This window comes from Rhinoderma darwinii, chromosome 13, assembly GCF_050947455.1.
Source record: "Rhinoderma darwinii isolate aRhiDar2 chromosome 13, aRhiDar2.hap1, whole genome shotgun sequence".
NCBI lineage: Eukaryota > Metazoa > Chordata > Amphibia > Anura > Rhinodermatidae > Rhinoderma > Rhinoderma darwinii.
Genome location: NC_134699.1, coordinates 2,873,233 through 2,899,033, shown reverse-complemented (window position 1 = coordinate 2,899,033; position 25,801 = coordinate 2,873,233). Strand labels below are relative to the sequence as shown.

The 25,801-nt window shown below is 44.8% G+C and overlaps 2 protein-coding genes across 2 annotated transcripts in view; one reads left to right on the top strand and one right to left on the bottom strand.

Annotated features, from left to right (window-relative positions):
* Positions 1-1,873, top strand: part of ZFP64 (ZFP64 zinc finger protein) — a 34,048-nt gene extending 32,175 nt beyond the window's left edge. The window contains exon 6 of the mRNA XM_075845456.1: positions 19-1,873. Coding sequence (XP_075701571.1) covers positions 19-1,253 — 1,235 coding nt within the window. The 3' untranslated portion in view covers positions 1,254-1,873. The remainder of the gene's footprint in view (positions 1-18) is intronic.
* Positions 1-25,801, bottom strand: part of TSHZ2 (teashirt zinc finger homeobox 2) — an 863,437-nt gene that overhangs the window by 493,811 nt on the left and 343,825 nt on the right. The window lies entirely within an intron of this gene.

The window sequence follows — 25,801 nt, the reverse complement described above, 5'->3', positions numbered from 1 at the left end:
TGTTCTGCTCTGTTTCAGGAGACGCGCCTTTCCACTGTATCCTCTGTAACTCCAAGTTTAAGATTAACTCTGACTTGAAGAGACACATGCGGGTCCACACAGGGGAGAAGCCGTACCGCTGCGAGTTCTGTGATTTCTATTGTGCGATGAAGGGGAATTTGAAGTCGCACATTCGGATGAAGCATAACACCGAGAGCAAGTTTAAGTGTATTCAGTGTGAGTTTCAGTGTGGCAGCAAAGCCGATCTACGGCAACATTTACGCTCCCACTTACCGGAACAACCAGTCAAGTGTCATAAGTGCAGCTATTCCTGCGCTAACAGAGCGGCTCTGAAAGTCCACGAGCGGATCCACTCCAACGACCGGCCGTTTAAATGCCACTTCTGCAAATTCGACACGAAACAGCGCAGCAACCTGACCACCCACATCAAAAAAGTACACGGGGACCGAGTCAAAGAAAAGTCTGATCCGCAGAAGACAGAAGGCAACTTTCAAAGGCAGTCCACGGCACGGAAAAATAACAAAGTGGAAGCCAAAAAAACTTTTACGTGCGACCTCTGCGAGGCTTCGTTCGTGAGAGAGGACTCTCTGCGCAGTCACAAGAAGCAACACAACGAGTTCATTATACAGAAGAACCAAACAATATCTGTGCTGCAGCTTTCAATCGAGCCGTCGAGAGAAAGTGACAATCAGACGCCGGAAAGCCCGTCCAAGGCCGATCCAGCAACGACGTTCATTACGGAGAAAGTCGGGCAAAGGCTGCAAGACAAAGACGATACAGAGACTCCTTCAGAGAATGCTACAAATCCAGATAGGAAGCTGACAAACAACCAGCTCCAGATGTTGAGCCATGTCAATTTAATAGCCTCTCCTCCGACGAGGGCTTCTCGGTGCAATGAAGAAGAAACGGTTTTACCCGTTTCATCAGCACAGACGGATAATGACCCAATAAATGAGGAACTGGTAGGGAATAATGTGGACCACAGCCAGGCATCCCCAGTCAACCCAACATTTATCAATGCTGCGGGCATGACCTGTTCAGATCTGGAGGGCCTCAATGTCTTAATCCAGGAGGAGTCCGATGATGTGACTGTGGTTAGGGTGGGAGATGAGGACTCTGGTGCACCCAACTCTCCGTCCTCCCCGGATTATCCTCCATCGCCTCAGCCTGAGTCACCCAAAGAAAAGTACATCATCATCCAGGACGATGAGAGTCCTGATGTCCTGTGTCCTGCAGACGCCATACCTGATTGACTGGACGTGTCTTGGGGGTGGTAGACTGTGTCTTAGATATAAACTATGCACTGGCATTGAGGTTAGCAGCATGTGTAGTATTCCCACTCATGGTTGTGCTGGTTATAGCAGATTAGTAAACCCTCAATGTACTGGGTAAAGCGGAGAGACCACGGAAATGCCTTTCATGAACTCCAATTCTTCCTTAACATGTAAGTGCCCCCTCCCAGCTACCACCACGTGCCAGAGTCTATCACTGGTAATGAACTGGAAAGTAACGAGCCACATCAGACTAATATATATATATATATATTACTACCAAAGCAAGTCTCATAGTGGTGGACACCGGATTTAATTTATATTCACTTGCGTAGAGGAGGTTCAACTCCCCATGCGTTTTCTTACGCGAAGCATAATAAATGGCATCCGGTTTGTTCCAGGTTCGTCGTTGCGGACGTCATTATTAAGCAGAAACAACTAGGAAGATTAAATGCGCCTAAATTCTGTTAAAATGTCTGCTAAAAATGTGTTTCAGATACTTTTTTCCACCTACTTAATGGCGCCATATTTATTTAAGACGCGCACCATTTCTTTGCACATAATACTGGTGTAAATTTATGGCAGACGTAAGGTCACGTGCGTCATTTTTAATAAATTTGCAATTGGCGCCATTTTTACCTACTAGTAAATTCATACAACCTGCAACACTATTGATAAGTCTCTGCCGACGTCCGTCTAAGGTGGGGTCTATTTGCTAAATTATTGCAGAATTCTTTCCAAAATTGCGCTAACGAAATGGAATAGTTGGCGTGTGCACAATTTTGTGTTTCAATGCGTCTCTATGACATAGAAGAAGATACATTTCAGTAGAAGTCGCCTTTAAGCAATTCCAGGGCAAATGTCACGGGAGTTAGCTCCTCCCACACGTGTACGGCTTTATAATAACGGACGTCACGTGAGGACTGGCGGAAGATTTAGAGCTTGAGGTTTAGCTTCTTGGTATTAAAGCGTAGGCGCTGAGATCTGCTACATGACGCTCATATTTCCTGCCAGACGCTCCTCAACAAGACTACACCAGGGGTCAGCAACCTTCCGCACTCCAGCTGTGGTGAAACTACAACTCTCAGCATGCGCGGACAGCTTTTGGCTGAAATAGTAAAGCATTTGGCTGTCAAGGCATGCTGAGAGTTGTAGCTTCATAACAGCTGGAGTGCCCAAGGTTACTGACCCCTGCACCTGGCTGCCACCTCTGTAGTAACAGCACGGGCAGACAAAATGGTATTTGGTAGTCTGTGGCAAAGGAGCAGAGAACAGAATTGTAGATTTCAGATCTAACCATATGTTCACCTACTGAAAGTCATTTAATAGGTTATATATCAATACATTCTACATAGTAAAGTCACTTTGTAAATATTTACAAATTTACAATTTGAATAATTCACAATTCTTCTGATTGATATTGGAAATAGTCAGCAAACACTCCATAACAAGTTAGTTAAGCTGTAACTTAGATTACAAAGACTGGTGTCACCAGAGAAACCTATAGTCAAGACACTAAATAAGCAGGGAATACAGGAAGATTTCAGCTGTGAGGCCTACAGAATAGTGAGCACAGCTCTGGAGTATAATACAGGATGTAACTCAGGATCAGTACAGGATAAGTAATGTAATGTATGTACACAGTGACTCCACCAGCAGAATAGTGAGTGCAGCTCTGGAGTATAATACAGGATGTAACTCAGGATCAGTACAGGATAAGTAATGTAATGTATGTACACAGTGACTCCACCAGCAGAATAGTGAGTGCAGTTCTGGAGTATAATACAGGATGTAACTCAGGATCAGTACAGGATAAGTAATGTAATGTATGTGCACAGTGACCACATCAGCAGAATAGTGAGTGCAGCTCTGGAGTACAATACAGGATGTAACTCGGGATCAGTACAGGATAAGTAATGTAATGTATGTACACAGTGACTCCACCAGCAGAATAGTGAGTGCTGCTCTGGAGTATAATACAGGATGTAACTCAGGATCAGTACAGGATAAGTAATGTAATGTATATACACAGTGACTCCACCAGCAGTGAGTGCAGCTATGGAGTATAATACAGGATGTAACTCGGGATCAGGATAAGTAATGTAATGTATGTACACAGTGGCTCCACCAGCAGAATAATGAGTGCTGCTCTGGAGTATAATACAGGATGTAACTCAGGATCAGTACAGGATAAGTAATGTATGTACACAGTGACTCCACCAGCAGAATAGTGAGTGCAGCTGTGGAGTATAATACAGGATATAACTCAGGATCAGTACAGGATAAGTAATGTAATGTACGTACACAGTGAGTCCACCAGCAGAACAGTGAGTGCAGCTCTGGAGTATAATACAGGATGTAACTCAGGATCAGTACAGGATAAGTAATGTAATGTATGTACACAGTTACTCCACCAGCAGAATAGTGAGTGCAGCTCTGGAGTATAATACAGGATGTAACTCAGGATCAGTACTGGATAAGTAATGTAATGTATGTACACAGTGACTCCACCAGCAGAATAGTGAGTGCAGCTCTGGAGTATAATACAGGATGTAACTCAGGATCAGTACAGGATAAGTAATGTAATGTATGTACACAGTGACTCCACCAGCAGAATAGTGAGTGCAGCTCTGGAGTATAATACAGGATGTAACTCAGGATCAGTACAGGATAAGTAATGTATGTACACAGTGACTCCACCAGCAGAATAGTGAGTGCAGCTCTGGAGTATAATACACGATGTAACTCAGGATCAGTACAGGATAAGTAATGTAATGTATGTACACAGTGGCTCCACCAGCAGAATAGTGAGTGCAGCTCTGGAGTATAATACAGGATGTAACTCAGGATCAGTACAGGATAAGTAATGTAATGTATATACACAGTGACTCCACCAGCAGAATAGTGAGTGCTGCTCTGGAGTATAATACAGTATATAACTCAGGATCAGTGCAGGATAAGTAATGTAATGTATGTACACAGTGACTCCACCAGCAGAATAGTGAGTGCAGCTCTGGAGTATAATACAGGATGTAACTCAGGATCAGTACAGGATAAGTAATGTAATGTATGTACACAGTGACTCCACCAGCAGAATAGTGAGTGCAGCTCTGGAGTATAATACAGGATGTAACTCAGGATCAGTACAGGATAAGTAATGTAATGTATGTACACAGTGACTCCACCAGCAGAATAGTGAGTGCAGCTCTGGAGTATAATACAGGATGTAACTCAGGATCAGTACAGGATAAGTAATGTAATGTATGTACACAGTGACTCCACCAGCAGAATAGTGAGTGCAGCTCTGGAGTATAATACAGGATGTAACTCAGGATCAGTACAGGATAAGTAATGTAATGTATATACACAGTGACTCCACCAGCAGTGAGTGCAGCTCTGGAGTAACTCAGAATCAGTAATGCATTAAAAGCTGAATGTTCGTCTGGTGAATATCAATATCCACATCCCTTCCTCATACTCTGCACATGACAACTATGCCCAAAGGAGGGTGAGACGCAATCAACAGAAAGACACGCACAAAGCACAATTGGTTAACCAGTCCAACCTCGAGACACTGCAGCAGAAATAATATACTAATAAAATTATACAAAGTCTCTGAAGTTTCACTCAGACTTAGGGTATGTTCACACGCACTATTTACGGACGTAATTCAGGCGTTTTTCGCCTGGAATTGCGGCCGAAAAACGGCTCCAAACCGTCGGCAAACATCTTCCCATTGAATTCAATGGGTCTTACGGTGTTCTGTGTAGACGGGCTTTTTTTTTACGCGCCGCTGTCAAAAGACGGCTGCCTCAAAGAAGTGCATGTCACTTCTTGGGACGTAATTGGAGCCGTTTTTCATTGACTCCATTGAAGAACTGCTCCAATTATGTCCGTAATGGACGCCGCGAAAAACGCGTGCACTTGCAAAAACGTTTGAAATGCAGGAGCTGTTTTTGCCTGAAAACAGCTCTGTAATTTCAGACGTATTTTATGTTTGCGTGTCAACATACCCTTAGGGTATGTGCACACGAACTCTTTTCAGACGTAATGGAGGCGTTTTACGCCTCGAATTATGCCTGAAAAGACGGCTCCAATACGTCGGCAAACATCTGCCCATTGCTTGCAATGCGTCTTACGATGTTCTGTGCAGACGACCTGTCATTTTATGCGTCGCTGTCAAAATACGGCGCGTAAAATTACGGCTCGTCCAAAGAAGTGCAGGACACTTCTTGGGACGTTTTTGGAGCCGTTTTCTCATAGACTCTATTGAAAACAGCTCCAAAAACGGCCGCAAAAAACAGGAGCTGTTTTCCCTTGAAAACCGATCCGTATTTTCAGACGTATTTTATTAATCGTGTGAACACACCCTTTCCTTTAACGGGTAACTAAACGTTCAACAAACTTCTGACGTGTCATAGTGAGATATAATAGTGACAGGTCAGAAGTTTTGATTAGTGGGGGCCCGAGCCCTGAGACCCCCACTAATCGCTAAAACTAAGCGGCAGAAGTGTTCATGTCAGCGCTGAGCTGCTTAGTTTCTGTTCGGCTTTTTACGGAAAGTTCTATTGACTCTGTACACGCTATGTTGATTTCCGGAAAAAGCCGAATAGAAACAAGCGGCTCAGCTCTCACCTGAGCGCTTCTGCCGCTTCATTTTAGCAATTGGTGGGGGTCTCAGTGCTCGGACCCCCACCAATCCAAACTTCTGACATGTCACTATTATATCTCACTATGACATGTCAGAAGTATGTTGATCGTTTAGTTACCCTTTAATGTATAATTTACATGTGTGAACGCAAGGGGTTCTTCTGTTAATAGCAGCGCACTATTATACTGTATGTCACTGAGGGATCTTGAACCCTAAGTAGCAAACAAAGTCGGCTCTGCAGAAAGTAGAAAGAACGGACGGCAGTAGTATGCACGGATTATCTTCTTCATGTACTGTTATAGGGATCAATGCTCCCTTCATCTAATACAGGTCAGAATCCACAGCCTGCTCTGATAAATGTAAGGATTCCAGTACCCACAGCCACCAGTAGAGGGCACAAGTTACATTTGCAAAAATGAAGATTCTACCATAAGGAAACAAAATGTATACATGTTGTAGTCGTCACCCTTAGTCGATCACACTGCCAAGTTTCACTGTATATGGTCAGGGAGGTTTTACAGTAAGTGCACCTCATACTTACAAGAGTAACCGCAGTAAAAGTAGACACGTTTGGGTCATTTATTCAGATGTGTAATATAAAGTGTGCAGCGGTGTCCCCCGAGCCGGGAGCCGGATGTAGCTCCTGGACCCCTCCATGTGGCGCCCTGGAGACTTATAACGGGCACTTGCAAGGGGGTCAGTGATTGGCTCTGTTATCTTACAGCAGGAGTCCTGGATCCAAATCTGACCAAGGGCAACATCTGCATGGAGCTCGTACACTCTCCCCGTGTGTGCGTGGCTTTCCTCCAGATTCTCCGCTTTGCTCCCACACTGCAAAATCCTATTAATCCGTCTATTTGGAATTTCGATTATTAGCCCCGATGAACAGCGCTGCAGAATAAGTTGGTGCCATATAAATAAAATAAATGAATAATAAAAAAAATAGAACTGGAATTTGCAGCTCCACCATAGGACTGGCACTAGGCACGTTTTAATGGTTGGATATTGCTCATAAAATCCTTGAGGTTCTTTAGTTATGTATGTTTCTGGGACAGTTGGGTGACCGCTCATATCTATGCCATTACAACTCCCAAATGGGTTGTCACCCAGCTTTCCTAGTAATAAATCTGCATTGTAAGGGAATGTTCACACGCTTAACAAAATACGCCTGAAAATACAGAGCGGTTTTTAAGGGAAGCTCCTGATTTTCAGCCGCTATTTAACTATTGTTTTTTACGGCCGTTTTTGGATCGGCTTTTCTATTGAGTCAATGAAAAATGGCTCCAAAAACGTCCCAAGAAGTGACATGCTCTTCTTTTTACACGTCGTTTTTTGAAAATGAGGCGTAAAAAACGCCCCGTCGGAACAGAACGCCGTATTTCCCATTGAAATCAATGGCCAATGTTTGTAGGCGTTCTGCTTCCGATTTTTCAGCCATTTTTCGGGACGTTTACAGGCCGAAAAACGGCTGAAAATAGCCCGTGTGAACATACCCCATGCACACAAACGTATTTTTGCGGCCCCATTCATTTCTATGGGCCCATGCACAGCCCAGGAGCCTGGACCGCAAAAAGATCAGATATGTCTTATTACGGCCGCATTTTGCGGTCCAGGCTCGTTGAAATGAATGCAAACGGCAATGTGAACAGCCCGTGATTTGCGGAGGCCGCGGGTGACACGCCGCGGCCGTCTGAGCCGCAAGTCACGGCGTGTGCACGCTACTATGGTCATGTGCATGAGGCCTTAGCGTATGTTCACACACTGTGTGTTTAGGCGTATTTTGGGTCGTAAAAACGCCCTGAAATACGCCAAAAAAACCTGTAGATGAATGCCTACAAACATTGCCTATTGAATTCAATGGGAAACAGGGCTTTTTTTCAGCCGCCATTTTAAAAACGGCTCGTAAAAGAAACGCCCCGTAAAAAGAAGTAGCATGTCACTTCTTGAGCTGTTTCTCATTGTCAATAGAAGAACGGCTCCAAAAACGGCTTCAAAAAACAGCTTCGTAATTTTGCTGACCCTTTTAAAGCTGTTTTTGACTCAGCGTGTGAACTTACCCTAAAATTTTAGCTTTAAGGTCCTCTTACACCGGCTAATGTAATCTAATGTAATCAACGAGACATCTCGTTGATCGGCGCTCGTTTGCTGCTGTCACACGGAGCTATGGATGGGGAGGAGCGCTCGTTACTCCGATCCCTCGCCCCCATACATTATTATCATGTCGGCCGCGCGTCTCCCTGTTTACACACCAGGATGAGCTGCCGACAACCAGAATATTTGACACTTTCAAAACGACACGACCGGCAGATGATTTAGCGTTTGCTCGTTCATCTGCTGATCGCTGATCTGTTTACACAGGGGAATTATCGGCAATGAGTGTTATATGAACTAATGATCTGCCTGATAATCGCCCGGTGTAAAAGGGCCCTTAGTTGGGTCTTCCTCTGCAGCAATCAGATTTGTGTAGAATAGATTATAAGCAGCGCTACAAATAAACTGAAGTTAGCACAGTGACAGGCAGGTGGCGCAAGAGACCAAGATTGTGCAAAATGTAAAATAACTTCTCTTCCTGTCCCTGGATGACATTCTCATTACCCAGGACTTGTTAGAAGTGTAAATGACCTGAAGGTGGTCGTACACATTAAATAACCGTCATCCGACCTTCCTCCAGGCCCGGCCAAGCGTGCGTGACGAAAACATGCCCGATCCTTCTTACCTCCCGACATCTGCAGACGGGAGAGTCGTGGGACCCCCATACACATTAGATAGTCGGCCAATCTTGCAGAAATAGGTGGGTTTCATACACGGTTTGTCTTTATATGGGCCCCTTCCATCAGAAAGACAATCATTGGAGCCGGAGTCACACCAAAAATACATTTTAAAATCATGTTTTTAGTTGTGTCTTTAGGGTCAGTTCACACAGAGTTTTTTTGCAGGCAGAAAATTCTGCCTGGAAAAATCAGCTCCGGTTTTTTTAAGTGGTTTTTCACCACACACGTTTTTTTTAGGTTTTTTTGTAAAAAAAATGCCTCCACCTCCCATTGAAAGCAAAAACCGCTGCAAAAAAACTCAGTGTGAACAGGGCCTAACATTTCTATTCACTTAGGCCCCATGCACACCACCGTTAAAAATCTCCGTAATTGCGGACCACAATACGATTCGCAATTACGGACTCGTTCAGTTCTATTGGCCGTGGACACCTTTCTGTATCGCTACAGATAGGTGTCCGTGCTGTAGATCTGTGCCGTGAATTATGGAGCATGTCCTACTTTTTGTATTTTACGGGCCGTGCTCCCATATTTTCTATGAGAGAACGGCCCGAAAATGTGATTACAGGCACGGCCGTGTGAATGAGGCCTCACAGATCACACCATTTTTATGTATTTTTTCCCATCTTTTTTTTTTATTTTGCTCTACAACTTTAATCTGTTGTTTAAGTAAAAGTTATTTTAGTAAAAGAAAAAGACCCCCGCTCCCCGGAACAGAACGCGCTCATCTCCCTCTCCTTGTTCTGATCTTATTGGGCCGTCCATGTGCCGCCGTTTCCTGATGATCGTATTTTTCTACATTGTGATTCTGTTACTATAATCTTCTGTCCTTGCTGTAATTCAAATCAGCCCTCTAAATAATGACTTCCTTCTCGCTTATAACAGCAGCCTATCTGAATAAGCAGGGCTTCAGTGTAAAGCATGGGGGATCCTCTGATGAGAGAAGCTCCAATAGAGAATGCAGCTAAGCTGGAGTCACTGGTTATAATTGTGCCTTAATAGAGAAGGGATAAAAAGCAGCCGCCAAACATGATGCACGCCGGTTTTCAGGCCTCGCTTGTTTCCGTTTAAAGCTGCGACACATTGATAAATTTTCCCCAGTGAGGTAAAGGCGGAGTGCTGCCATGTTACTGATCTAATGGTGGTGATAGGTTTAAAGGATTAGTGGTCAGATTAGCTCATTTGTGCGGATACCCCTCGTGATTGGCCTCTATGACCAGACTAAGAGCTCGTTCAGACCAGCGCATAAGTCGTCTGCGTGACGGCCGTAACGCGGACTCATGTGTTTCAATGGGGTCGTTCACACGACTGTTGTTTCAACAGACCGTGTGAAGAGTCAGTGAAAAAAATTGAACATGTCCTATTTCCTTGCGTTTTACGGATTCCTCTATAGACTCAAGTCTATGAGGGATCCGTGATAACGCGTCCTGCGTGGGTGCACATGAGACGTGAAAAACGTCAGTCCGAGGTTGCCCATGCTCGTCTGAATGTAGCCTTAGGGTATGTTCACACGCAGTGTTTTCATGCGTAATTCAAGGCGTTTTACACCTCGAATTACGCCTGAAAAAACGATTCTAATACGCCTACAAACATCTGCCCATTGCTTTCAATGGGAATTACGATGTTCAGTTCCCACGAGCCTTTATTTTACGCGTCGCTGTCAAAATACGGCGCGTAGAATGACGGCTCGTCAAAAGAAGTGCATGTCACTTCTTGGGACGTTTTTGGAGGCGTTTTTCATTGACTCTGTTGAAAACAGCTCCAAAAACGGTCGTAAAATGCAAGTTCTTAAAAAAACGTCTGAAAATCAGGAGCTGTTTTCGCCTGAAAACAGCTCCGTAATTTCAGACGTTTTTGGTCACTGCGTGTGAACAGAGCCTCAGGGTCTCTGCACTGTTTGTGAGCGTCTTCATAAGCGTCTAATATTGCAGAATTGCGCCGGCCCTGCAGGGGTGCTGCGTACAACAAGACACCTGTCTCCACTGTTTCTTCACTACAAGTAATATCTACGAAACGTGCAACTGAACTTCTGCTGTCCGAGCCATATCACAAGTCCCACAGCAGAAGCTCCTGGGCCCCAACTCCAATGTGTCATTTATAATACTCGAGTCTTATGTGGCAGAGGTGCTTTGTGCCCCCTCAGGCTGCAGGGTGTAACTGCGCTATTGTTTCCAGTATTTTTGGCCGGCACTGTGACGGTGGTCTATAAAGGAACCCCCAACGCAGATGTAAACAGGTCCTTAGACTGGGTTCTGTCAGGATTTGTTAGGCCTAGTTCACACACAGTTTTTTGCAGGCAGAAAAAATCTGCCTAAAATTACTTCAGGAAACATTTTTGACTTGCCAGCGTTGTTCGACACTTTTTATTTGCGTATTTTGCCGCAGGAGTTGAATTGAATGCAACGACCACTGCAAAAAATTGCTGCAAACGAGCGCCGTGGATTTTAATAGGAGGTCAGAGGCGGAAACCGCTTGAAGAAAGAACATGCCGCTTTTTTTTTCCGCAAGTGGCCAAAAGCCGCCCGTGAAAAAAAACTTCTCTGCCTCCCAATGAAATCAATGGGGGGCGAGATTAGGATTAATTGTTATCGCTGATTCTGACGCGGTTTCTGTGTGAATAATTAGTGCCAAAAAACTTTGTGTGAACGGACTCTTAGGACATGTCTGAAATTCGATACAAACTCTCAAAGCTCCGCTACAAACAGATGCCACAACCCTAATGTGTACAGGCTCTTAGGCCAGTTTAACATAAGCAGAATACAGGCAGATTTTTGGCGTCCATATTACGGCACAAATCCCAGCCCAACCGATGATGACCCCAACTAACAGCACGCGTCCATGGTACAGATTGTGCCGAGCGCCAAATGTAGTTTTTAAAAGTGTTACGAAAATGAGGTGAAGCTAAGAGGTTGTCAAATTCATAAACGGAGTGCGCCATTATTTATTCATGTAAGGTACGCCATTTTCTCTGCCTGCCTGTTCTAGTTTTCTTCTAGAATTATTCAGTCTATCCTATTGTACTGTGTAATAGTTGTGGATTCAGCGGCTTATCCATTGTGTGTGCACATGGCCGAACTTAAAACACTTTACATCGGCCAATTGTCGGGCAAAGGAGCATCCACAGGACGCTCCTTCCTGATCATTGCCCTGTGCAAACGGGGCAGCGATCAGCCGATGAACGAACAAACGCTCAATCACCGGCAGGAGACGCGCTGCCGACATGATGGAAATATATGTGGACGAATGATCGTAGTAAGGAGCGCTCGTCCCCATACATAGCTCCTTGTGACAGGAGAAAACGAGAACCGGTCAACGGGCTGTCTAGTTTACATGGCCCACGCCGGGGATGACATCATAGGGGGAGCTGTTCGCAGTTAAAGTGCCAATATTAAGGGGTTAAGGGATCCTCATTGAACAACCCACTGGGTACGCCAGCTCTCTGCCAGGGATGGGGTACCTGGCACCGCCATCCTCTGGGCCCGCACTGATCAGCCATTAATACTTTATTTGTGCGCCATGTGACATAATCCTCGCTCAGCTTTGCTTTACCGGACGCAGAATCATGGAAAATGAGAGATTATTTGCTCAGTGTTATCTGGTTGTGGGGGCCACATGGTAGAGAGACGTGTATATATATATATATATATATATATATATATGAGACTGAAAACCACGTGTGCTTGTTTAATATCAGATAAGAGGCAGCGTAACCTCCAGTATGACTCGCCTCACTTTCCCCCGAGATGCAGCAACTGACAATTGTTTTAAGCTCCGTTATCTAAATTTCATCGTCTTCTAAAGTAAAGAATTGTTTACCCTCTAATAGGAAACCGGTAGATTTCTGTCATTCTAGAGGCAGCCGCGGCGCTCTGGTCCTTGGCTTCTATTTCAGATGAACAGGAAAGATAAGGCCTATGGTTAAACCCATCTTATGAAAGAGAGAAATCTTTGCTAGTGAGATGAGGGGAGACAGATTTTGTTTTGTTTCTTCACAAATGTAATGATTTCTCATCAATGCGCGGCCCGTCTGGAGATGTCACTGCAAAACATGACTAATTCCAGCCATAAAGGGGTCATTGTCAGGCGCTCGTCAGAGGGCACGTCACTCCGGACCGCTGATGACCGACACCGGCAGCTATTTTTAAGTTAAACTCCTCCTGTTTTAGGCAAAAATAAACCATAACAGTCAATTACTATATTGGAGGAATAACATATTCTGCAGGATAGGAATGAAGCGGAGCCTATATTCATCTATAGATCGGAAGGACACAATAGATCAGTAATTGTCGACCCTGCATTCATTCCTTAGAGCAGTGATCTCCGACCTGTGGATCTCCGGCTGTTGCAAAACTACAACTCCCAGCATGGATACATTCCTACCTTACAGAAGTGGTTCTCTAGGTGCTGGAAAACTACAACTCCCAGCATGGCTTGACAGATGCATTCCAACCTAAGGCCCCATGCACACGACCATAATTACGGGCCCATAGACTTCTATTGGCCACGGGTACCTCCCCGTTTGCGTACGAGAAGGTGCCCGGGCCGTTGAAAAATATAGAACATGTCCTATTTCAGGCCGTAATTATGGCACAGGCGAGCCCATAGAAGTCTATGGGGCTCTCATAATTTCAGGTGGCTACGTGTGTGCTCCCGTAATTACGGGAGCGTTGCTAGGCGACGTCAGGGGATTTCAATTTTCAAATAAAGAGAAGCCGAGAAAATGGCGTCTGAGCGATCATGTGACCCTTTTAAGGGGTTTGGACATGATTGTGACCATTTCCAGAGCCCTTTTTTTACGGGTCCGTAAATACGGGTGGAATACGGATGACAACGGACCCGTATTTACAGGCACAGGTCTCATAAATACGGGTTAAAAACCTGTGACAAAGGACCCGTATTTACGGCCAGTTTTTACTGGAGGGAAATAATACGGTTGTGTGCATGGGGCCTAAGAGCAGTGGTTTCCAAACTGTGGCTCTTCAGCTGTTGCAAATCTACAACTCCCAGCATGCCTTGACAGGTGCAGGTCTTCTATAGCTGGAGAGCCACAGGTTGGAGACCTTTGCTTTAGGCCTCATTTACACGAACGTGATATACGTCCGTGCGACTCACGTGCTTTTCACGCGGGTCGCACGGACCTATACAAGTCTATGGGGGCATGCAGACAGTCCGTGAGTTTTGCTCAGCGTGAGTGCGCTGAAAAAAACTCACGACATGTTCTACATTTCTGCGTTTTTCGCGCATCACGCACCCATTGAAGTCAATGGGTGCGTGAAAACCACGAAGGAACTGCGTGATTCGCGCAAGAGCTGTCAAACTGAATGTAAACAGAAAAAGCACCACGTGCTTTTCTGTTTACAAACATCCAAACGGAGTGTCTTAGAGATGAGCGAACCGAACTTCACCGGGTTAGGCCGAACTCGTTTTGACCGAACCCGGCAAAAAAATTTCCGGTACGCGACGTCAGGAGACAGTCACTGTCCAGGGTGCTGAAAGAGTTAAACTGTTTCAGTACCCTGGACAGTGACTTCCGATCACAATATACATGAACGTGTAAAAAAAAAAAGAAGTTCTGACTTACTGATAACTCCCGGCTTCTTCCTCCAGTCTGACCTCCCGGGATGACAATTCAGTCCAAGTGACAGCTGCAGCCAATCACAGGCCAAGCACAGGCTGCCGCGGTCACATGGACTGCCGCGTCATCCAGGGAGGTGGGGCCGGATGTCAAGAGAGGGACGCGTCACCAAGGCAACGGCCGGGAGACCGGACTGGAGGAAGCAGGAAGTTCATGGTAAGTATGAACGTCTTTTTTTTATTCACAGGTTGGTGTATATTGTGATCGGAATTCACTGCCGAGGGTGCTGAAAGAGTTACTGCCGATCAGTTAACTCTTTCAGCACCCTGGACAGTGACTGACGTCGACTAGCCTCATCTCTATGATGGCGGCTGCGCGAAAATCACGCAGCCGCGCATCATACACTGATGACACATGGAGCTGTCAAGTGACTTTTGCGCACGCAAAACGCTGCGTTTTTTTGCGTGCGCAAAATGTACATGCTCGTGTAAATGAGGCCTTAGAGAGAGCCCATGAGAAGTGGGAGCCCAGCTTGGGTTCTCTGTATTCCTATGGACTGTGTGAATCTGCGCATGACTTCCCTTATCTACAACCCCAGCAATGTAGCAAAAGAGTAAGGAAAACATGGGCAGATGGTAAACGCACCGATCTATACAACTGTAGGTGGGAATGGGGGTCCCACCATGGATGGTGAGGAGTAATGCATGAACCAGCAGAGGGCCCCCATTTGATATGTGGGCCCCGATTGTAACGTGGGACGTGACGTGTCGTAACCACAGACCTCACAGTTCATCTTGGATCTAGTTATGAAAAAAGTGGCAAAAAAAGCAAAAATTAAATAAGTGTTTTCTGTGTCTCTGCATCAATTAGTCGCTGACCTGAGATAAGATGAAAGAGCTGAGACCTGCAGGTCAGGAAAAGATCAGCTCGGTTCTGTGTCATGATGCCGGCACTTTCCTACCTCCCGATCACATCAACTGCAACGTACTGAGGCCTCATATATACTGGAGTGACCGCCCTATATTCACTTTATATACTGTACATAATAATATAAATAATAATCTGACGACTAATGTAAAGGGGGGGAGGGAAAGGAGTCAGATTGGGGAACGTTATAGGCCAATATAAAAAGATGCTTTCCAGGGCACGTTTAAAACTGTGGATGTTGGAGATGAATCTGATTAACCTCATTCCAGAGGACGGCGTAGCACGAGAAAAATATTGGAGACGGGAGTGGGAGGTTCGGATTATGAAGGACAGTAATCTAAGATGGTTTGCAGATCGTGGAGCGCCAGCAGGGTGGTAGGCAGAGATGAGGGAGGAGATGTAAGGAGGTGCAGCACTGGGGAGAGGCGTTGGTGTAGCGGAGTAGTGACTGGCACAGGGTAGAGGCGTTGGTATAGCGGTCAGATAGATGAGCCCGGCTGCTGCAGGATAGATTGCAGAGGGCAGAGTTTAGTGAGGAGAAGACGATTAGTAACGAGTTACAGGAGACAAGACGAGAGGGAATCAGGGCGACATTGAGAGTTTCCGCAGAAAGGCAAGAGCGGATTCTGGAGTTGTTTTTGAGGTGAAAGTGACAGGAGCGTGAAAGTGATTGAATGTGCGAAGTAAGGGAAAGATCTGAGTCAAAAATTCCCCCAAGACAGCGGGCGTGCTGCCCAGGAGTTATGGTAGTGATAGAGACAGCGGGCGTGCTGCCCAGGAGTTATGATAGTGATAGAGACAGCGGGCGTGCTGCCCAGGAGTTATGATAGTGATAGAGTCAGTGGGCGTGCTGCCCAGGAGTGATGGTAGTCATAGAGACAGCGGGCGTGCTGCCCAGGAGTTATGGTAGTGATAGAGACAGCGGGCGTGCTGCCCAGGAGTTATGATAGTGATAGAGTCAGTGGGCGTGCTGCCCAGGAGTTATGATAGTGATAGAGACAGCGGGTGTGCTGCCCAGGAGTTATGGTAGTGCCACACCCAGAGATGGAGACATCCGGTTTTGGGAGGTTAGTAGATGGTGGGAACACGAGGAGCTCAGTGCTAGAAAGATGCGGCTTCAGATAGAGAGAGGACATGATGTTAGTGTCAGCGGACAGACAATCACTGGTGTTCTGTATTAGAGCAGGGGTGATGTCACGGGAAGTGGTATATAATTGGGTGTCATCAGCGTAGAGATGGTACTGGAAGCCAAATCTGCTGATGGTTTGTCCAATAGGCGCTGTGTAGAGAGAAAAGAGCAGCGGACCTAGGACTGATCCCTGAGGAACCCCGATAGAAAGTGGAAGGGGAGAAGTAGAATCAGCAAATGACACACTGAAGACACTATTCTGCAGGTAGAGTCACTGTGTATATACATTACATTACTTATCCTGTACTGATCCTGAGTTACATCCTGTATTATACTCCAGAGCTGCACTCACTATTCTGCTGGTGGAGTCACTGTGTGCATACATTACTTATCCTGTACTGATCCTGAGTTACATCCTGTATTATACTCCAGAGCTGCACTCACTATTCTGCTGGTGGAGTCACTGTGTACATACATTACATTACTTATCCTGTACTGATCCTGAGTTATATCCTGTATTATACTCCAGAGCTGCACTCACTATTCTGCTGGTGGAGTCACTGTGTACATACATTGCATTACTTATCCTGTACTGATCCTGAGTTACATCCTGTATTATACTCTAGAGCTGCACTCACTATTCTGTTGGTAGATCACTATGTACATACATTACATTACTTATCCTGTACTGATCCTGAGTTACATCCTGTATTATACTCCAGAGCTGCACTCACTATTCTGCTGGTGGAGTCACTGTGTACATACATTACATTATTTATCTTGTACTGATCCTGAGTTACATCCTGTATTATACTCCAGAGCTGCACTCACTATTCTGCTGGTGGAGTCACTGTGTACATACATTACATTACTTATCCTGTACTGATCCTGAGTTATATCCTGTATTATACTCCAGAGCTGCACTCACTATTCTGCTGGTGGAGTCACTGTGTACATATATTACATTACTTATCCTGTACTGATTCTGAGCTACAAACATAACAATCTATTTGAAAACGGAGGTACATTGGAATTCTATGGGTGCCCTATTACGGCTCTGTACATATATGGAGCTGTAATACGGTCCAGCAGTATTGATAGGAAGTCGTACAAGTCGTCACTGGCTTCTCATTAACACACTGGCTACAGTTTCATTAGTGGCAATTGCCGCTTAAACCTTCGAACACCCTAAACCTAAAGTAGAGGTACATTTGCAAACATCTCTTATATGAGGAATCAGTGAAATTTAATTTTAAGGAAAATCAATCACTATTCAGCTTTGCCCCGTAGCTGAATACAATGTATCGGGGCATTAATTAGCTGAGACGATATCACATACTGTCTAGTAAATCATTCCTATCAGAAAATGTTCCTAGAGGACTTCATTATTCGGGCAAAACTGCTAACAAAACTATTCTGCAGAGATGAGCGTCTGTAAAGTGCTCTCCATCCAGGCTGCCATTGATTAGCTTACAGGAATAATGGCTTAATGAGCTATTCTCGGGATTGTCCGGTTTCACGCCACGTGTAAATCGTGCGGCTCTGACAGGGCGAGAGTTAGAAGAAAGTATCTGGCTGCACTTTTGTATCCAATAAATGGCCGTAAAACAAGAAATATAGCTGCTGTAGTACAATATTCCAGAAGTGATGGCGGGCAGGGGAATGGGAAGGGGGATACTCGGGGACAGGGAGATGGTGGAAAACTAGCAGTGTGGCAGCGGATAAAACTAGCAGTGTGGCAGCGGATAAAACTAGCAGTGTGGCAGCGGATAAAACTAGCAGTGTGGCAGCGGATACAACTAGCAGTGTGGCAGCGGATAAAACTAGCAGTGTGGCAGAGGGGAAAACTAGCAGTGTGGCAGCGGATAAAACTAGCAGTGTGGCAGCGGATAAAACTAGCAGGGTGGCAGTGGATAAAACTAGCAGTGTGGCAGCGGATAAAACTAGCAGGGTGGCAGCGGATAAAACTAGCAGTGTGGCAGCGGATACAACTAGCAGTGTGGCAGCGGATAAAACTAGCAGTGTGGCAGTGGATAAAACTAGCAGTGTGGCAGTGGATAAAACTAGCAGTGTGGCAGCGGATAAAACTAGCAGTGTGGCAGCGGATACAACTAGCAGTGTGGCAGCGGATACAACTAGCAGGGTGGCAGCGGATAAAACTAGCAGGGTGGCAGCGGATAAAACTAGCAGGGTGGCAGCGGATAAAACTAGCAGGGTGGCAGCGGATAAAACTAGCAGTGTGGCAGCGGATAAAACTAGCATTTAGAAAGTTTCTTAACCCTTTAGGCGTTTCACAGGAATTTAAAGCAAAGTAGAGGTGAAATTTACACATTTCATTCTTTCCTTCTGTAAAATAGAAAGTTTTACCAGAGAAATGCAACTGAATATTTATTGCCCTGATTCTGCAGGTTTTAGAAATATCCCACATGTGGCCCTAGTGTGATAATGGACTGAAACACCGGCCTCAGAAGCAAAGGAGCACCTACAGGATTTTGGGGCCTCCTTTTTATTAGAATATATTTTAGGCACCATGTCAGTTTTAAAGTGGTCTTGCGGTGCCAAAACAGTGGAAACCCCCCACAAGTGACCCCATTTGGCAAACTACACCCCGCAAGGAATTTATCGAGGGGTAAAGACACGGTGACGGTTTGATGCCATGACGAATATATTCGTCATGGTTAATTAAGGAGTTCAAAGTTACATTTTATGTTTATCTCAATTTTTGTTAGGTACCTGGGAAACAAGAGATAATTAATTTGCCATTGGCAATTTGGTGTTTTGATTATAAATTTGCGCCCACCAGCTACCTGGGTCCATCAATTGTTTATGTATATCCTGTAAAAGTAAGCGCTCGCCAAAACAACTACAATACCTTGTCAATAGGGAGTAAATGCATGGCCAAAAGTATGTGCACCCCCTCTTGATTATTGAGTTTAGGAGTTTCAGCCACACCCATTGCAAACAGGTGCAAAAGATCCAGCACACAGTCATGTAATCTCCATAGACAGACATTGCTTGTAGTATGGCTGGCACTGCAGAGCTCAGTGACTTCACACGTGGCACTGTCATAGGATGTCACCTTTACCACCCGTCAGTTCCTGACATTACTTCTCTTCTAGATCTGCCCCGATCACCTGTGAGGATGGATTCACTTGTGCCAGATTTTGGAGAAAATTCTGCTACTCAAAATTTGTTTCTTTCATTTGAATGTGGTGGTATCTGCAGGTGCCATTCAGATGAATAGAACTGATTTTTAGTAGCAGAATCGTCTGCAACAAAAACTGCTGAATGTGAATTTACCCTTAGATTATGTTCACACAGGGCAGATAGGCTGAGTAAAGGTACGCAGCGTATCCGCCCTGGCGGCCGCAGGAAATTTCGGCCCCAAAAACACGTACCAAATTGTGGTGCAGGTTTTGGCCGGAATGCAGAAAACGAAACATATAATAAAAAAAACAACCCATATACTTACCCTCTGACGTCCTGCAGCCCGACCTCCTGGAATGATATTTTATCCCATGTGACCGCTGCAGCCTGTAATTGGCTGAAGCGGTCACACGGGATGACATGTCATCCCAGGAGGCCGGCCTGGATGAAGCAGCACAGAATTCTGGGTAAGTATAAGATTTTTATTTATTTTTTCTGAGTTGTGATTTTTGCAGCGGAATCACAGATTTTCTGCAACAAAAATCGCAACGTCTGTTATTTGTTGTGGGTTTTACCTCCCTATTGAATTTAATAGCTAAAAACCCGCAACGAAAAATACAATTGACATGCTGCGGATTAAAAAAACATACTGCAGGTTAATTTCTGAGTGTTGATTTCCGCTTATCATTTACGCAGCCTGTGGAGGAGATCTGTTCAAATCTCATCCACTTTGCTACTACTGTATTATTGTAATGTCCGAGGCTGCGGGCTGTCAGCTCCAATCCCCTCCTGACAGCCGCAGCCACGAGTGGCAAGCGCTGGCCCCAGGCTCCTCCTCAGGAGACGCCAGCGCTCGCGTCCACTCACCTCAGCCGGATCCCGTAGGGTGCCCGCTCTTAAAGAGGCAGTGTGCGCACGGACCTTTTGATGAACTTTGACCCGTGAGTACCCTGGGCTATAAGAGGGGTCCAGCCCCCTGCTTCTATGCCTGAGAGTTGTTGATGTTTCCGAGTTTGTCTATGTGATGGCCTCCTAGTGTGTTTCTTGTTCCTGTACCTGTTCCAGTTCCTGTTCCTTGCATTCCATACCTTCCTGGTCTAGCACTGAGCTGTGCCAAAGTCGTGCCGTGCTGTATCCATGTCTGACCTGCTTCACCTCGCCTGACGTCTACCTACTGCCTAGTCCCAGCCGAGCCTGCCTTGCTGCTGTCTGAGCTGCCACAGGTACCTATACGAACTATAGACTTTCGCCTGCTCCCTGTTGGCCAGCTGCCTTACCGCCAAGGCGGTACGGCCAAGTGGGTCCACAGACCCTTCGTGACAATTATGCTGCGAGTTTTTCGCAACGAAATCTGTTGCGGAAAATCCACAGTATTTCCGCTACATGTGAACTTACCCTAGGTGTTATTATTGCGAAGAGAAAGCGTCTAGGAGTAACAACAGAAGCGGTAGACCACGTAACTCACTGTGCTGGAGCGTGCGCCGTGTAATAATCACTTATCCGCTGTTGTATCACTCGCTACAGAGTAATAACTGTGGGGGCAGATTTCTGTGTTTACGGGGAGTTTACACTGTGGCAGTGATACATTGTTATTTTTTTAAAAATGACAGTCAAATATTATAATATAATATCAAAAGTTGCAGCAAAAATGCCTCGTGAGATATCAATAATGATAAACTATTATAACTCAGGCTGGTCGGTCTCACACGTCTGTAACACCCGGACCCCTGTGACTTTACTGAACTCAGATCACCATCCAACCCTAGAACACAATCAGCAATACAATTGTTTATTATTGGATAAAATTGGTCTTTGATACATAAAAATCATCGTTATCATTTATCAAAGTGTTACATGTAAACTTTTGTTGTCAAATGTATATTGTATTCACTTAAACTAGGCGACTATGAAGAAACTGATGACAGAAATAACTAATCACCTAGTATGCAATAACTACAATACACAGATAGAGACACTACTCAGGGCAGCCACTAGGTGGCGCTCACTTTGTTCTTTCTATGAGGGAAAACAATGATGCAGATGAGGTGAAGCCGCTGTGTGTCCTCATGGTTTGGTCATACTTTCTCATCTTAAACATCCCACTAGGAAGTTCCCATTGAGATGTAATAGGGATTTATAAAGAGGCAAGTCTAATGAGGAAACTGAACTGAACTATAGAGAATGACAGGCCTGACAGGACGAGTCTCACTCTCCGGCGTCTCTTTGTGTTCTTCAAACTATAAAGTAAAATAAAAACCTCAGGAATGATTAATGAGAGTTTGGAAGGATTTCCATAGTTTTATGAATCACTGCAGGGGGATTAAATATCAAACAATTTCACTGAGGAAGAGGAAGCCTGAGGAACGTGTATTATTATTACTATTATTTGTCAGAGGCGTAACTTAAAGCTTCTGGGCACCAATGCAAAATCTATAGCAGGATCCCACAACTACCATGAGCCATTTATAATACTTGTGTTTTCTTATTTGTTGGAGGAGCTTTTAAACCCCAAAATAAAGCACAGGCGTCCGAAAAGATCGGGTCTCCTAGTGCTGGGTGTAACACGATATGACTATCCCCAATGCAAACATTCCATAAACAGTACAACGACCCTACGCGTTTCAGGTACTCATCCTCAGGGGTCCGTATAATGGTAACTCTGGCCTTCACACCAGCGATAGAATCCTTTAACAGCAGATATTCTGCTGTGCGTCACGGCAAAGATGCACGTATTGATGTCAACGGCATACTTCATTGCAGGCGCTACGTTACTATAAACGCTAAACTCCACCCCTCGTATTCTAGCGGCAAACATGAACTGACCAATCCCCACACCCTCACGATTAGTGACACCTGCCCATGTGACCCCCCGCCGTCAGCTGACAACCAGGGGTCATCATCGGCCGCATCAAACCGCACGCGCAGGCGCAGTAGAAGTCAGGGACAATTCGCCCAGACTGCCAAAATAGGAGAAGGTAAGCGCTACACGATAATGGATTGTAAGTAAATCTCGCGGGACAGTTAAACACCGCAAGTAGGCTACCTCACAAAGCAACTAAAAATGTAATTAATCACATGTAGGGTGGAAGGAAATACGATCCCTCATGACATGGGGGACCGAGAGACGATCGCCGTTAAAAAACGGCAGACCAATAGGGCCATCTCAAACCTACATGTGTTAGGCAAAAATGAACTCACCCACCCCCTGGGCAACCCAAGGGAGATAGGTCGTCCATACGGAGTGTTAAATAAAACATGTATAATTAGTCTGCTCATTTAAACCTGCTGGATGTATGCATTCCAGTCTGTGGATCCATTGTGCTTCTTTGCGTAAAATCAGGTTATCCCAATCACCTCCTCTTTTGGGGGGTCTAACAAGTTCAATAGCTTGAAACTTTAAACATGCTGCCTGGCCTTGGTGTTTGGCATGCACATGCTTAGATATTGGGGTGTCCCTATCATGGACAATATCTCCAACATGCTCCCTAATACGGCGACGAAATTGTCGTGCTGTTTTTCCCACATAGTTAAGGGGGCATGGACATGTGATTAGGTAGACCACTCCCGCAGTCTTGCAATTGACATAATCCCGAATAGTGTATTGTTTCTGTGTGGTGACGCTAGTGAAGCTATTACCTTTGGGGACAAATTTGTCAATTGGACTTCATCTGTTGGATTATGGATTAGATATATTGATGACGTGTTGATCCTCTGGAACTCTACAGCGGATGAGTTCCATAATTTTGTAGCAGCCCTCAACAAGAATGATGTAGGACTTAAATTCACATGTGAGATCAGTGAGAAAGAATTGTCTTTTTTAGATTTGAACGACCTATCTCCCTTGGGTTGCCCAGGGGGTGGGTGAGTTCATTTTTGCCTAACACATGTAGGTTTGAGATGGCCCTATTGGTCTGCCGTTTTTTAACGGCGATCGTCTCTCGGTCCCCCATGTCATGAGGGATCGTATTTCCTTCCACCCTACATGTGATTAATTACATTTTTAGTTGCTTTGTGAGGTAGCCTACTTGCGGTGTTTAACTGTCCCGCGAGATTTACTTACAATCCATTATCGTGTAGCGCTTACCTTCTCCTATTTTGGCAGTCTGGGCGAATTGTCCCTGACTTCTACTGCGCCTGCGCGTGCGGTTTAATGCGGCCGATGATGACCCCTGGTTGTCAGCTGACGGCGGGGGGTCACATGGGCAGGTGTCACTAATCGTGAGGGTGTGGGGATTGGTCAGTTCATGTTTGCCGCTAGAATACGAGGGGTGGAGTTTAGCGTTTATAGTAACGTAGCGCCTGCAATGAAGTATGCCGTTGACATCAATACGTGCATCTTTGCCGTGACGCACAGCAGAATATCTGCTGTTAAAGGATTCTATCGCTGGTGTGAAGGCCAGAGTTACCATTATACGGACCCCTGAGGATGAGTACCTGAAACGCGTAGGGTCGTTGTACTGTTTATGGAATGTTTGCATTGGGGATAGTCATATCGTGTTACACCCAGCACTAGGAGACCCGATCTTTTCGGACGCCTGTGCTTTATTTTGGGATTGTACTACTGATGTGCCCTGGATATATGCTGTTTCCAGACATAATATTGTTATAAACACCGAGTTAGATGTATCACAATGACTCAGTGTTTTTTGTTTAATACGTTTTTTAACAATCACGGTGGGGCTTATGTCACAGTGGTGTGTTACCCCTGTTTTTAACTAGTTACTAATTAAAAGGTATTTTTTACTTTATTGTTACTTCAGTGAACTATATAATTTACTCATATTGTGGGAGCACAATTAGATTTCTATCAAACTAGACAGTGAAATTACATTTAATCCATACAGTTAATAATTTCATTATATCTAGGTATGGCAGCCTTTGCACTTTCTGAATTAAACACAGATGGGTGGATGAGTGAGGCCAAAAGCGTCTTTTCAGAGTGTGAACTGACGTATACAGTTCAGGGTGCATCTCTCAAATCCACCTTTAAAAATCTTAATAGACTGCACAAAGATTATACTAGAAGTTGGTGGGAGATCCAGAGTCTGGAAAACTATTTAAAGAATAAGATAGTTCCCAGAGGCCTCAGGGTCCCCATTGTCCCAGCATTAAGATTAAAAACCGCTAATATAAAAGCAAGGTGGGAACAGGAGATCACAGGGAGCTCACTTAGGCTGATGCAGATCTTGGTAGAGGAAGAAAAAGTCCAGTTTGACTTTATTAGTGTTGAGCTTAAAAAAGAGATTGAGGCAGCTAAGTCCTTGGTAGATACCCCAGGTTTTGAAAAAAAGGACAAAATCCTCCAACAAACTTTGGAAAGGTTTACTAATCATCTTAAGGAACGAAAACACTTCCAATTCCAGAGAGACATACAGGAATTTAGGGAGAAAAAAGCGTATGATTTTGTTACTACACAACAACAGCAATATCAACAGACCAATAGGGGGCCGAGGGAATCTGACCCTTCCACATCAGAGAGTGAAACTACAGACTCTGAAAGAGTGGGCCCATTTTTTGGTGGTAGTGGTGGGAAACATAAATTTAGGGGAGGAGCAAGAAGTAGAAATAGAGGCCGTGGGAGAGCCTCTTCTAATAGTGGCAATAATTTTTTAGCCAACAATCCTCCCATTTCCCGCTATATGCTGAGGGGTCAAAAGGATTAGTGAAGGGGAATAACATGGATAGGCTTCAAATCATTAACCTTTCTGAATATAATTTGAGTGCATCAGAGATTACACTATTAGAAAAGGGACTTTCCTTTGTCCCTACAGTTAAATTTGACTCATTTTCGTGGATAAAAGATCTCAATTTATTTGCTCGCAAACTTAAATGGATAAAAAATTTTAAACACCATAATAGAAAAAAATGCATGGAATTAGGCCTAGAGGAGTCTGATATGGAAGGTCTTTCGGCCCTTGAGGGGCTATTAGAGGAATCTGGACGCACTCCAGGTATAGGTCCCTTCACCAACCTTAAAATGAAGAGTAGGAAATTGCCACCTATAGGAGACTTTACCAATGTGGATTTATTTGTGGATATGGTGGGAGATGAGATCAAAAGTCTCAGTCAGGATAGCAGGGGAATGGATAATAATTTGTCTTGGTCTGAACGATTAGCTCTGACCACTCTAGAGAAAAAAGAGAATATTGTTCTCAAATCATCCGATAAAGGTGGGAACATTGTGGTCATGAGCAGGGATGGCTATAAGAAGATGTGTGAGGACATTTTATTTAACCATGACTGCTATACCATTTTAAAGGATAACCCCACGGCATTATTCAAGAAAGAGTTGCTGAGCATTTTGAGTGATGCAAAGAGCAGATCTTTGATTAG